At 49.1% G+C, this 12,816-nt stretch overlaps 5 protein-coding genes across 5 annotated transcripts; 2 read left to right on the forward strand and 3 right to left on the reverse strand.

Moving 5' to 3' along the window:
• Nucleotides 1-53: 53 nt before the first annotated feature.
• Nucleotides 54-1,676, forward strand: TRUGW13939_04472 (uncharacterized protein; the record flags this gene model as incomplete). Its single annotated transcript, XM_035487645.1, has 1 exon — nucleotides 54-1,676. The coding sequence occupies one exon, from the start codon at nucleotides 54-56 to the stop codon at nucleotides 1,674-1,676; it is 1,623 nt and encodes a 540-aa protein (XP_035343538.1).
• Nucleotides 1,677-1,982: 306 nt separating this feature from the next.
• Nucleotides 1,983-3,320, reverse strand: TRUGW13939_04473 (uncharacterized protein; the record flags this gene model as incomplete). Its single annotated transcript, XM_035487646.1, has 1 exon — nucleotides 1,983-3,320. The coding sequence occupies one exon, from the start codon at nucleotides 3,318-3,320 to the stop codon at nucleotides 1,983-1,985; it is 1,338 nt and encodes a 445-aa protein (XP_035343539.1).
• A 1,358-nt stretch (nucleotides 3,321-4,678) lies between these two features.
• TRUGW13939_04474 (uncharacterized protein) lies at nucleotides 4,679-7,885 on the forward strand (the record flags this gene model as incomplete). The annotated part of the gene is made up of 1 exon (XM_035487647.1): nucleotides 4,679-7,885. One exon carries the CDS (start codon nucleotides 4,679-4,681, stop codon nucleotides 7,883-7,885), a length of 3,207 nt encoding a protein of 1,068 aa, XP_035343540.1.
• A 2,028-nt stretch (nucleotides 7,886-9,913) lies between these two features.
• TRUGW13939_04475 (uncharacterized protein) lies at nucleotides 9,914-10,651 on the reverse strand (the record flags this gene model as incomplete). The annotated part of the gene is made up of 1 exon (XM_035487648.1): nucleotides 9,914-10,651. The coding sequence occupies one exon, from the start codon at nucleotides 10,649-10,651 to the stop codon at nucleotides 9,914-9,916; it is 738 nt and encodes a 245-aa protein (XP_035343541.1).
• A 460-nt stretch (nucleotides 10,652-11,111) lies between these two features.
• Nucleotides 11,112-12,129, reverse strand: TRUGW13939_04476 (uncharacterized protein; the record flags this gene model as incomplete). Its single annotated transcript, XM_035487649.1, has 2 exons — nucleotides 11,112-11,595; nucleotides 11,840-12,129. 2 exons carry the CDS (start codon nucleotides 12,127-12,129, stop codon nucleotides 11,112-11,114), a joined length of 774 nt encoding a protein of 257 aa, XP_035343542.1.
• Nucleotides 12,130-12,816: the final 687 nt, after the last annotated feature.

Below are 12,816 nucleotides of genomic sequence, written 5' to 3' on the forward strand. Positions count from 1 at the left end.
TCCAGAGAATATTCAGTCTCCAATGCCAGCACGTCTCAGCGGCCGACGATAACATGGCGACCGCAGATGCTTCACACCTGCGACACAGCAGCAAATCCTCCATCTCAGCGTTAGAAGCTGCACGAGCCCGAATTCGAAAGGATGACCAGTCATTCGAGCCTCGCACCCCTCCCCACCGCAATCGATCCATTGTCTCATCCTTTGGGTCTTCGTCTTCGCCGTTGTCGTCATTCCGAAACGAGGAAGATGCGATAATTTTTGAATTTGGGTCCCGGTGGCTTCGTGCCGGTTTTGAAGGCGAAAATACTCCAGTGTGTGCAGTAGGGTTTGGACCAGAGGAGTCGCGGAAAGCTGGAGACTACCGTGGATGGATGAGACAGAGACCAGCCGGGGACACCGATGATCGCAAAGAACGCCTGGACGCCGAAGAATGGGCTAGAGGCCATGAACTATGGCGTATGGATCTGAGGGACGTTGACCTCGGGCTTGTTGACGACAAAATCGAGCGAGCTTTTCGAGATATTTACAACACCTATCTATTAACTGATGCTGGAAACGCGCGACTCGTCTTGGTATTGCCGTCTGTGATGCCACATCCTATACTATCAGCAATCCTCACAACGCTCTTCAACAGGTGGAAATTTCCGTCTATAACACTATTGCCATCTGCCGCCATGACAGCAGTCGCGGCAGGGCTTCGTACGGCTCTGGTCGTGGATCTGGGGTGGGCAGAGACCACGGTTACGGCTATTTATGAATACAGAGAGGTCGACACCAAGAGAAGTACGAGGGCGATGAAGTTGCTATTGCAAAAAATGGGTAGCATGCTGTCAAACCTTGATCATGAGGAATCGGCAGAAAAAGACGACACTATATCTGTCAAATTCGAATACTGTGAAGAGGTCGTCAACAGGTATGCCTGGTGCCATTGTGCCGAAGACGACGAGGCTTCTGATAGAGAGGTCGCTATCCCGTTACCCTCGAAGCCCGATTCGGCATATGCACAGGTCCCGCTTGCACGGTTTGCCGAACCGGTAGAGGATGCGCTTTTTGCCGCTGGCACTGAAGATCACGAGATAGATGACCACGAAAAGCCGATTCATGGGCTGGTTTACAATACACTCCTCGCATTGCCTCCTGATATACGTGGCGCATGCATGTCACGCATTATGTTTGTTGGAGGCGGGTCAAAAATCCCTGGTGTTCGACAGCGCATCATGAATGAGGTATCGAGCGTCGTCGCAGAGCATGGATGGGACGCGATGCGAGGAAACGCAGTCACACAACAGAGAAAGAGACTCGAGGAACTCCACATCAGCAAACTACGCCAAGATGATGACAACCAAGCCGAGAGCGACGAAGCAGAGACACAAGAACCAGACCTCGACTTTGTCGAGCAGAAACTGCGCCGCAACCAGCCTCGCGACAGCAAACCGGCCATCCACGGCCAGTTCCGCCAGATCAACTCCCTCGGAGCCTGGGCTGGCGCGAGTTTGGTGACCAGTCTCAAAATCAGAGGCTTCGTCGAGATTGAGCGCGAAAAGTTTCTGCAGCAGGGCTTGGCCGGGGCGACGCGAGACCCGGACGCTCACCATATAGCTGCTAATCGGCAATCAGGCATCAGGTCGTCCATGGTGAGCGATCGATCGAGTTGGACGTTGGCTGGGTGGGGATGAAGATGCTTCTCAATAACCCTTTTTTTAAGCGTTTGGGCTTGGTGAGAATAAGCATTGGAGTAACTGTTTGTTTTTCCTTTCTCTTCAATATTTAAATCTACATCACGATACCCATTTTTCTCTTCGCGCAGCAGTTATTTTGGTCCAATTCAAAATAGAATTATTCATTCTACTTTCATTATCCAAGTAATTATATAAAGTATTATATACATATATTAAAAGAGTCATCGAGGGAAACCTGAGCCTGACTCTTAATAAACGTGGACAGCTGGAAAGTCTCACGTCCAAATGGTACAGTGACTTTGTTTACAAAGTACCAAACTGGTAAGTAGCCAGGTTGACCGTGGGGGCGTCAGAAGTATCGTAGATAGCCTGCTGAGCCCACTCGGGCTGGTTGATGGCATCAATCCATCCCTCAGTCTCGAAGACGATGCAGCCCCATTTGTTAACATAGTCAACACCGCCCTTGCCGGCAGCTTCGTTGCGGGCCTTTTGCGAGGCTTTGATAGGGATGGTGCCGTTCTGGCCGTTGCAGGTGTAAACCTGTTGGGCGGGCTGGTTGCTGGCAATGTCGAGAGTGATGCCGGTGGACGGGGAAGAGATGTGGATGGCGGGGACGAGGCCGCTGTCGGCATAGTAAGGCTGGCGGTCGTTGATGAAGCAGGTATCAACACCGGTGCAGTTGTAGCCGCAGATTCCGTTAGCGTAGTTGAAGTCCTGGCCGACCTGCTTGGCTGAAGTGTAGTCGATGGTGCCGTGGGGGGTGTCGCTGACCTCGATGATGGTGCCGTTGGGCACGAGGATGTTGTCACCAGCGACGTAGCGCGTGGCTAATGGCATGTGCAGAGTGTTGTTCAAGATGGTGGGCTGCTGGAAGGCATCCAAGTTCCAGTAGATGTGGTTGGCGAGCATGATTGGGGTCTTCTCGGTCAGGGACAGCGAGACAATGCGGGAGGTCAACTGGGGGAGACCCTTGGGGTTTAAGGGGGTCACGTCGGCGTCTACGGTGAAAGTGACATAGTTGATGACATCGCCGGGGAACTTTTCGAAAGCAGCATCGAACAGAGAAAAGGTGATGCTGCTCTTGGACGAGGCGGTAACGGTCCAGTTTCGCGCGTCGTAGCCAACGGTGCCACCGTGCAAGGTGTCAGCGCCGCCATTGTCGTTGGTGGGAACGTGGTATGTGTGGTCGTCAATGGAGAAGGTGCCGTTCTTGATGCGATTGGCATAGCGACCAACAGAGGCACCGAAGAAGGTGTGGTTGGTCAAGGTGTCGTGCAAGTAGGTCTTGGGATCGTCATAGCCGACGATGACGTCCTGGGCGGTGCCATTGCTGTCTGGCACGTACAGAGCCACGATGCGAGCGCCATAGCCAATGAACGAGGCAGTGATATTTTCGGCGGTGATGTTGTAGACCTTGAAGGGGTCCGAAGCATCCGCGGCGGCGCTCAGGGCGGGCAGCGCCAACAGCGAGGCGGAAAGATAGTTCTTGAAATGCATTCTGGAGACCAGGGAGATGGCAACGACTAGAAAGACCAGCACGTAGATTGCGACAAGGGTATTCCACAGCCGTGGTGTATGAAGCAGCGATGACAAGCGTTGACGGAGTCGGAGAAGCGCTGCTTGGTGTGCGGCAAGGGGCATTCCAGCTCTTTTAAGTGTGAGGAGCCGCCGACGTTGGCGCGCGCATTTACTTTTTTCTTCTTCCTCGTGGTCCTTCCAAAAATTCCTAACCCTTCTTCGTCGTCTCCTCCCTTGGAAGCGGGGAAGCTGGGACAGCAAGCTAGTGGCCGGACTACGTCGCAAACAAACAAAGGATTGGACGAGCGGAATGAAGGTGATGCTTGAATTCGGAGATGAAGTCACATCTGGGGTACAGCTTTGTTTCCGGGGCGCTTGAGGCCATGGCGATTGGCCTGGACTGGGCAGAGAGGGGCGCGCTTGGTCGCTAATGTAACGTGGAGAAGTGCTTGGTTGTTGGGAGAGGAGAGAACGAAGTTGGGACGCGCACATGGAGAGAGCGAGACGGCCTGAGCCAGTCCGGAAGAGGAAAGGTGTGTGTTGGCCGCGCTAGTCCACAACCGGCAAGTCCGGTGGAGCTGTCTTGCGGCGATTGGGCCGCCGGCGCACTGCTTTCTCTCCGGGGTAAAGATCGACGACAATAATGGATATTGTTGTTGTTATTATTGTTGTTATTATTGTTAGTATTATTATGCGGGAAGTTCTCCGGTGTACGGAGTACGTAGAGCGGAGTAGCTGCGGGCAAATTCACCGAGGAGCGAGTCTTTTGGGAGAAGTTAACTAGCACTTCGAACTAGAGTTGGTATTTAGCCGTGATCCTTGCATTCCATTCCATGTACGTACTAGACATCTCGTGACAGCATCATGGCGCTTTGTTCGTGCAGGCTGCAGAGCGCTAGCCAGCACGCGAGTTGATATGTCAATTGCCATTCAACAATTAATTATGCGCCGAAATAATAATGGCCGCAAGCAGGACGTCATCTATAGCCGGAAAACCTCACGTGATATCGCCCACTATAGTTTTTACGAGTCGAACATGGGGTGGAGTAACCTTGTCTGTAGCCTGGGTGAGCCTTGAATCGTTCAGATTAATACAGGGACCAAAAAGTAGAATAAAATATAGAATTCGAGTGCATTCTTATTATTCTACTTGAATGTTGAAACAATTTGGATAGGAAGCGGTCACATGATGGCGCTAGTCTACTTCCAAGCGTTGCGGTCGACTGCTATTTCGGGAGACTTGTTTATTGTGCTTCAACACACTGCGACGACGTGCTGAACCCCGCGACGTCTCACTAGAACCCCAGAACCCCACGACCCTTGGAAATGCCATGCGACCGACTCGCCCACAGTAGGCGCCATTGCCAGCCCGCCTGAAGACAAACTGTCCGCGCTCTGTCGCGACCAGTGTTGATTGCTGTTCCAAACATCTCTCCCCTCTTGCTCCCCATCGAACCGAACCTCGGGTGCATCCCAGCGTCATGTCCGCCTCGTCATCGCGTAGCACGACCTCGTCGCCCGACGTCCTCGGCCCAGAAGGAGACGCGCTGTATCTCATCTCGTCGCCCATGCCAGACTTTCGCGGCCGTCAGAGCTGGCTCCCGCCGTATACCGTCCGCACGCCGCGCAGGAAAGAGCGGCTCCCTAGCCGCAGTCCAAGCAAAAGCGCCCAAACTCTGCGTTTCGATGACATCCTGCTCCCGCCAAAGTCCCCAAGTCGCCCTCGATCTATCTCGCCTACCAAGATACAGTCTGACAGCAGCCTCAGCCCGTGGAGGATCCGCGTCACCGTGGAGGCCGAGCAGGATGAGGAGAATGAGAATTCCCAAGGGAGCCCCCGGAAGAAGCTCAAACCTTCTACAACCACTACCAAGGTACCTCTCAAAGATGAAGAAGGGATCCCGCCCTCGGAAAAAAGACGAAGGGGAAGGCCGCGGAAGTCAGACCTGAACGCTACGAGCTCCTCCCCGACGAAAGGAAGCCCTGGACGCACCCCAAAACTGAAACCACCAACTCCCGGGAAACGGCCGCGAGGTAGACCGAGGAAGAGCTTGCAGTCAGAAATGGTCGCACAGAGTATCGAGACCGACCATCATCCTGCAACGATCGCCACTTTAGAGACACTGGATGATATCGCCAACAGAAATTCACCTGTGCCCTTCCTGGAAGCAGATGAAGCATCAGTTGCCGACTCGCAACCAGATTCCGACCCCTTTCTTGATATGGTAGAATCTGGGTCACTGAACACTGAGCAACCGGCAACCAATATCCCGCGTCGCTTCTCGCCAAGCGAATCCGAAAAATCGCATTCCCAAAGGACAAAGGGCGTCCGCGTCATAGAGGGTGCCTCGGAATTGACACCAATAAAATCTCTCGCTGCTGTACGACGAAATCAAGCCGTTTCCCCCGAGAACACTTTACACGCGGGCCATACACCTCGCCTTCGAAGAAGTTACCCGACCCCGGCGTCCTCCTCGCTTGTTGACGAACATCAGGGAAGTCAAAAGATGCAACAATTACACGAAGACGAGGTTGTTCCTATCATCGCGGACCCAACGGATGAGCACAACGAATTCGATACAATCATGGAAAGCGAAGGCTTCAGTATGGTGTCTTTGGAATCGTTACCTTCCGCAAAACAAGCGGGATTTAGTTCTATTTTGAACTCTGCCAGAGGTGCTCTGAAACCCTTTTTTGAGAAGCAGAAGCCGGTCCCTTTCAACGAGAAACCTAAAATAACCACACTTGGCAACAATAATAATGATGCATTTGCAACATCGTCGCTCTTGGAGTCGAATCAGAATTCTACAACCACTAGAGGCCATGTCACGGCTAGAGGACCAGAGCAGCATATGCCCGAGGAAAATAAGCGCAACCTGGAGAAAGACGAAGAAGACGAAGAAGGATTAGAGGAAGAAGGATTAGAGGAAGAAGGATTAGAGGAAGAAGGATTAGAGGAAGAAGGATTAGAGGAAGAAGAAGAAGAGGAAGAAGAAGAAGAGGAGGAAGAAGAAGAGGAAGAAGAAGAAGAGCAGGAAGAAGAGGAGAAGGAGGGAGAAGAGGGGGAACGGGAAGAAGAAGAAGAAGAAGAAGAAGTGACCGAACTAAGCAAACCAATGGAGACTGGGAGTGGTATTTCTGCACAAGATCCAGAAACCCTGACCCAGGACGAGTCAGTCCTTCGGCACAACTTTCCTCAAAAGGCGTTCCCTAGCCTTTCACAACAGGAAGCCGAGTGGCAACATGAGCGAGAAGTAGTCAGCCAACAAATCAACATGGCTGCCTCAAGCGATATCATCGTACTCGGAAGTGATGAGGATGTCCAGTCACAACCTGAGAACGAGGAACCCGAGTCACTTCTCAACGACGACGAGGAACAAGATGAAGACGGTGACTTTGACGATATATGGCAAGAAGAGGCCAGGGATCGCAGTTTTGATAAACGTTCGGGCCGAGCATCCCAAACAGAAGAAAAGTCATTGATTCAGTCAGCCTCCCCTAAGCGTACAGAACGGCATACAGACTACAAAAAATACTACGAGTGGAATCCAGACAAAGGAGAGATCCCGCCCCTTGGAAGATCGCGAATGGCCCAATTACAAGATGAGGAAATCGACTTATCACTTCTACTGCGACCCCGTGACACTCCGAAATCAAGGAAATACTACGCAAATAGCAGCCCTCATACAGTGGCTAGCCAGAAATCCCAGTCCAACCCAAATGCTATCATTGAAGTCGTCAACAATGAACTAAGATCACATGGTGACACACGGGTATCCCAGGAACTAAATCGAACCGACCGTAACATGACATTTGATGGAGTTGGTAACTATGAAAATACGCATGATGATGTACACTATCAAGATGAATATGAGGAAGAAGAACATGGAGAACAAGAGGAACAAGAACTTGCATATGAAGAAGAGCAGGAAGAAGCATACGACGAAGAGCAGGAAGAAGAGGAACACGATAACGACGTGGATGCCATTCAAACTTCCCCCCAGAGGGAAACCCCAGAGCACGATTCTGATGTGCACAACTCTGTGGTCACGCCAGATCCTGGAATCTCAGACTCAAAACCTTCATGGTTTCGCCGTCTCACTAACAATGTTACCCCAGGGTGGTGGGCCAAACCGGAAAAAGGACAGTTCATCGAGGCCGAAAGGCCTTTGGATGAGTCCTTGAGCCCGCCATTTAATGGAAAAATTGACGAGCTGTATTCACCAGTTATGGAATCAACTCCCAATCTCAAACGTGGACGGGAGCCTGAGCGGGAACACCCTTCATCCGTGGGCTTCCGTCATCAACCACACAAAAAGGCTCGTTCAGTACCATTGGCGACATCGGGATATTTCACAGATGCTCATTACGTTGCACTAAGGCGTCTTTATTCCAATGCCAAGCGATTTCCCGAACAATTTCCTTATCACTCAAACGCATACCGTGACGAGATGATTGGAGACTCACTTTGGACTTCTGACGGAGAACATGGTCTCCCCATTGCTGAAATTCAATTCGGTATTCTGGATCGATTTGTCTCCGACCTTTCAGAAGCTAATCTCCAAAGTGGGGGTAGTGGTGAGATTGGATGGACAGAAGATGACCTCCACAAACGGCTATTCAGTATAATTGTTGGTGAGCAAATCCGGAGAGAGCAGAAAGAGCAGCAAACTCATCTGCGTCGGTAATAAACCGACTACTTCTAAATGTTTTCCGAAAATAGGGCTTCTCATATATTGATATCATCTTATATTTGATTGCTCATTTGGCGTTCTGGCTATCTGTTGTGCATGACCAGGGGGTTGTCAGTTCTGAATTACTAGCGTTGTATATAATGATTCCCCAAAGTTATTTTATTTCTTTGACTCTTTTCTACGAGAATTCAAATTACAATTTCAAGAGATGCCACTTAGCATTGAATAATCCATAAAAATAGACATCGACTCATCATGCATGTGCGACAATAAATTTCAGCCTCAGGCATCCACCTAAATTGGAGCCTCCCACATCTGCATCAACCTCGCTACCCTTTATCTCTACCTTTTCTACCTACTAGCCTGCCAAGTAACGCGGTGCCACTTACATGTACTCTTCTATCATTTCTACCCTGCACAACTCTCATTTTTCTTTAATACACCATCTCACTCGCAAGACGACTATCACTATACGATCTACCCTAACGTTACCAGTCTTATCATGCCTGCAGATAGCGAGCCTATAGGCCTTTACCTCTCCCAACAGTCCACAAGACCCGTCTATGATCCTGAATATAAATTCAATAATCTAAGCAGACAGGAGCTCATAGATGAAATTGCCGGATTAATAAGATCTAGCAGCACTGGTCAACTCCATGTATTTTTGTGGTTCGTTGATATGGATCATTTGGAGAAACTGGTTCAATGGTGCTATCAAAACGACAATTAATGCTCTTTAGTATACAACATATTATCTAATCCTTCAATCATACTAATCATTTGAACATGTACGTTTCCCTTATCCTTTTTTCTATTTATTCTCTATACGTATATATAGGGCTATCCAAAACTCATACTTCAAGATCAGCTCTGAGTTCAGGAACGACCACACCCGCATCACATCCAAATCACCCAGGGACTACGCTAACAGCTCGCGATAACCCTGTCACACCCAGTGTCTCTCAGAGAAAGATAATATAGTCCCTTAGCCGGTCTTTTAGATTGTATTTACTTACTGAAAACTATTAGTGCTAGTTGAGAGATAAAGAGAGATGCATTCTATCAAAGGATAGATACAGCGACATTGCCAATATCTATCCAATCGCCATGACATGACTGGCATGGGCCCATGCGAGTCCAAGAGTAGTTTTTGGAATCTACTACGCATCTTCTGCTCTAAAGAGCGCATAGTAAAATGGGAGCAGGCGGTATTTCCTGGTAGTGGTGCCTATCGAGACGTCTGTTCAAATATACTATATTTATCTAGAAGTGCGTATATTTATTATCGCAAAGCACTTTTTACTTTGAAACCATACTTCCTTTCAATAGATAAGAAGAAGTTGGTCTTCCAGTTCTTCTAATTAAGACACACTAAGCAGAACCAACTCCCCATCTAGCAACGTCCCTCACTGTATATTGATACAGACACAGAATCAAACAGCGTTCACCTATCTCATCTCCAGACACGCCCATTCATTTGCTCTGGTAATGAAATGATGATAGAAACCAACGATCCAGAAAACCGCCCGCTGCCCGATTTCAATATCCTGGAAATGCATTGGTTCTTGCATAGGCTATCTGCTATCGCTGGAGCCCCTGAGATAGATGATGATATTTATGACGATTACTCTAGCGACTTAGAAGACGCAGTGTATGCTATCGATGACGAAAAGATGATGCTGGTTCTCAGATGGTACATGGATGAAGGCTCCCGAAAAGTACTGCCCGGTTCTGCCCCGGATTCTACGTATACCGATGGAACCATCCGGCAAGTTGCTGCTTGTCGGAATTACAGTGTGTTGTAGTAGAGATCAGCTCTCGGCTGCGCACGCGGTGCCAATTGACGGCTACTGGTATTTGATGGTGCTGTCGAAAGTCGAAGTACAACTGATACTGAGGGCCGGGCTTGGACAAATATTCTCGACATTGCTCTATGTTGTTTTAACTACGTGGATAAAGCCTATTCATCATCAAAAATATTCATATACGAACAATTCTCTCAACTCCCCCTAAAAGCCCAACTCATCCGGTGTATTCAACAACGACGACGGTGTCGGTATTACTGGTTTTGGTAACTTGCTCATTATCCTCCTTAATTTCAAACAAAGTAGCATTTGATATAGTGTATATCTTGTTGTCCCCAGCAGCTTCTGCAAACGTATCCGTGAATGCAACTGTGCTAAAGTCTGCAAGGGCGCACCCAACAGCCGAGTAAGGCTGTACCATCCACAACGCCTTATGTCGACACAACACGCCTTCATAATGGTGGTAGCTTCCGTTTTTGCCAGTAGTCAGATTGTCGATTTCGACAGACACGAAGTCACCTACTGTTATTGCCCCCATTGTAATTTCGTCACCCTCCTTGATATCAACAAGTTTATATACCGGACCGGGGTTTACGGAAGTCCATGTACGATAGATAGGTTTCCCATCTTTAATACATGCAGTAAGTCCTACTTGTAGCATCGTGTTACAGTCGCCGCCAACCCCAGTCCACATAGTAAAGCAGTTTGCAAGGCTAGCATTGCCACCTAACGGGACCTTTGCAGCAGGAACTCTGAGTTTGGCACCCACCCAGTAAAACGGTTCTTTATCAATAATGGCCCCGGCCCAGAGATTTTCCTCCACCGATACATTGGCAGCTGGAAGGCTACCTATGTAGTCAAAATTAGTGATGGGAGGAGGATGGAAGGGGTCAGACGGCAGAGGTGATGAAAGTCCGAAGAGAATTGAAATCGACACCGCATTGGAAAATTTCATGTTGAAGATGGCTAAGAAAGAAAAATGTATGATATTGTAAACGTTGAGTTGGTGATGATATGACTCTGGTGTTGCTGTGTATTTTCTGATTGATAGAAATTCACAAGCCTTTTATAGAGAAAATACGACCAGAATAGACTGTTAAACCGAGGTATGATGGTGCATACTAAATGTGTCCTCATACATGCGTTGATCAAAACTCTTTGTTGCGGAGTTGGAATAGGTATCATAGCAATAAAGACGGGCCGTCGGTTTTGCAAGCTTCTTTAATACTACCAAAGTTGGAAAACAAAGAAAAATTCGTGGCAAAGAAAGATATCCCAAGTTGGGATTAATGAGCTCCTTTGTTAGGAGTGTAGGCACATCTACGGTTCCATGCAGGATGAAAGTTTTTTTGTCTGATCAACCAAGGAAAATATTTGATTAGAGTATACCAAGGCAGATGAAAGATAAATTACCCCTAAACTGCGAGGAAGGATGTATGAACCGGGAGTCTAGTTACCCCCTCCAGCTCGTAGACTTGATTAGGAGGGGCATACTCCCGGCCAATATCCCGTCCCCCGTTTCCGCCGTTTCCCGCATGGCCACGAGCAATTTCACGTTCAAGGCGCGATGCCCTTCGCCGCCGTTGAAAAGCCCGCCAAAGATAGAAACCTCCAAACCCCAACATTCCAACTGCCACAATGATACCCACGACTAGTGCAATTATCACTTCCATTGACCTAGCTTCTAACGTCGCTAATGGCGGGGTGGTCGACGACGCCGCCGGGCTAGTGTCCCAACCCACGATCGCGACCGCGGCGACGGATATTGGTGTCGAAAGCGTTGTAGCAGTGACTTGAGGGCCAGATACTGGGGAAAACCCAAAGGTGTTCCCTGCCGGTATCATGGAACTGCAAAGAACTCCAATTTGGCTGATTTGTTGAGGGTTGACGGTGTAACCCCTAGCCAGGTGAACAGTCAGCAAAATCCCATATTAACGAGTGCTTTTGAGTATAAATGATTGACCTTGGGCAGCAGGTTACCACCGTACTCGTTGACCGGGTAATAGTTGACACAACCGTGTCCCAGTTGACTGGGCACACGATTGGTGACAGACTGGTGACCGTCGGAAGTGGCCCATCATGTGCTGGATTAATTACCAGAGGGGGTTTTCCGTACCACGCCTTAACTTCTGTTGGAACGCACGCAATGGATGTAGAGTCATATAGAAAAGTGTCCACAGGGCCATAGGCAACCAGGATCACACTGGTGCTAACCTGACTCTGATGGAATCCCTTCGTCAGACAATTTGAATCCGGGGTAAATGTGGATAACATTGGTATCCATGAGGTTACCGTTGCGCCAACCGTCTCAACCTGACGAGGCAATGGGGCTTCTGACGGGGATGGTGTTTGCATAGCCGTATGGGTTGTGGCGGCGTATGTCATGTTCAGTAGCAACATGAAGAGGTAGATGAGAGTAGTAGGTACAACCATGGTGACTGTTGTATGGTAGGGAGGTAAAGAAGCAGATGACTATGATCTGGATGAGGAGAAGAAAAGGACTCACTGGATGTTGCAGCTGGCAGTTTATAAATAGCAGGATACATAGCATGAAGCTGCTCCCTGTGATCTCTGCTAGACGCAATTTTGCACGGCTTACTGAAATAGATTTGGAACAGTTAGTTTCAGCTCCTGGAACGTTTCAGAAGCGACTTCCCGGCATGGCATGTAGAAGAGGCTCAGTGTTTGCAAGGAATGTCCCTCCTACCAAATCACGATTTCGACCAATGTTGCTCACCCCGAGCATGGAAGATCGCCTAGAACCTGTCAGAAGATCTATTACGACTGTTCCCTTCTCTGTTAAAGAGCCGTGAGAGGTTCATTGCCGTGGATAGATCATGTTGGTGTTCAAACGTTGTCTGTTTGCTGGGCTATTGACCGATCAAATCCGTTCCTTGCAAGGCTGGACTGAGCCATTGAAGATGAGTCAAAGCTTGCCACCCTGGTGTCAAACATGACGAGTAATTTGAAGTGCGAATATTTCCTCCGAGCCTTCTATTCTGGTTTCGGATGACGCCGGTTTGTCCGCCACCAAGCGCAACGAGGGCCGATCCGTATTCATCGCAATACCCAAGCTTCGTTGGACCAACAGCTGAATAACAAACGGCCGAAATTATGGCC

The sequence above is a fragment of the Talaromyces rugulosus genome, chromosome II, assembly GCF_013368755.1.
Source record: "Talaromyces rugulosus chromosome II, complete sequence".
Taxonomy (NCBI): Eukaryota; Fungi; Ascomycota; class Eurotiomycetes; order Eurotiales; family Trichocomaceae; genus Talaromyces; species Talaromyces rugulosus.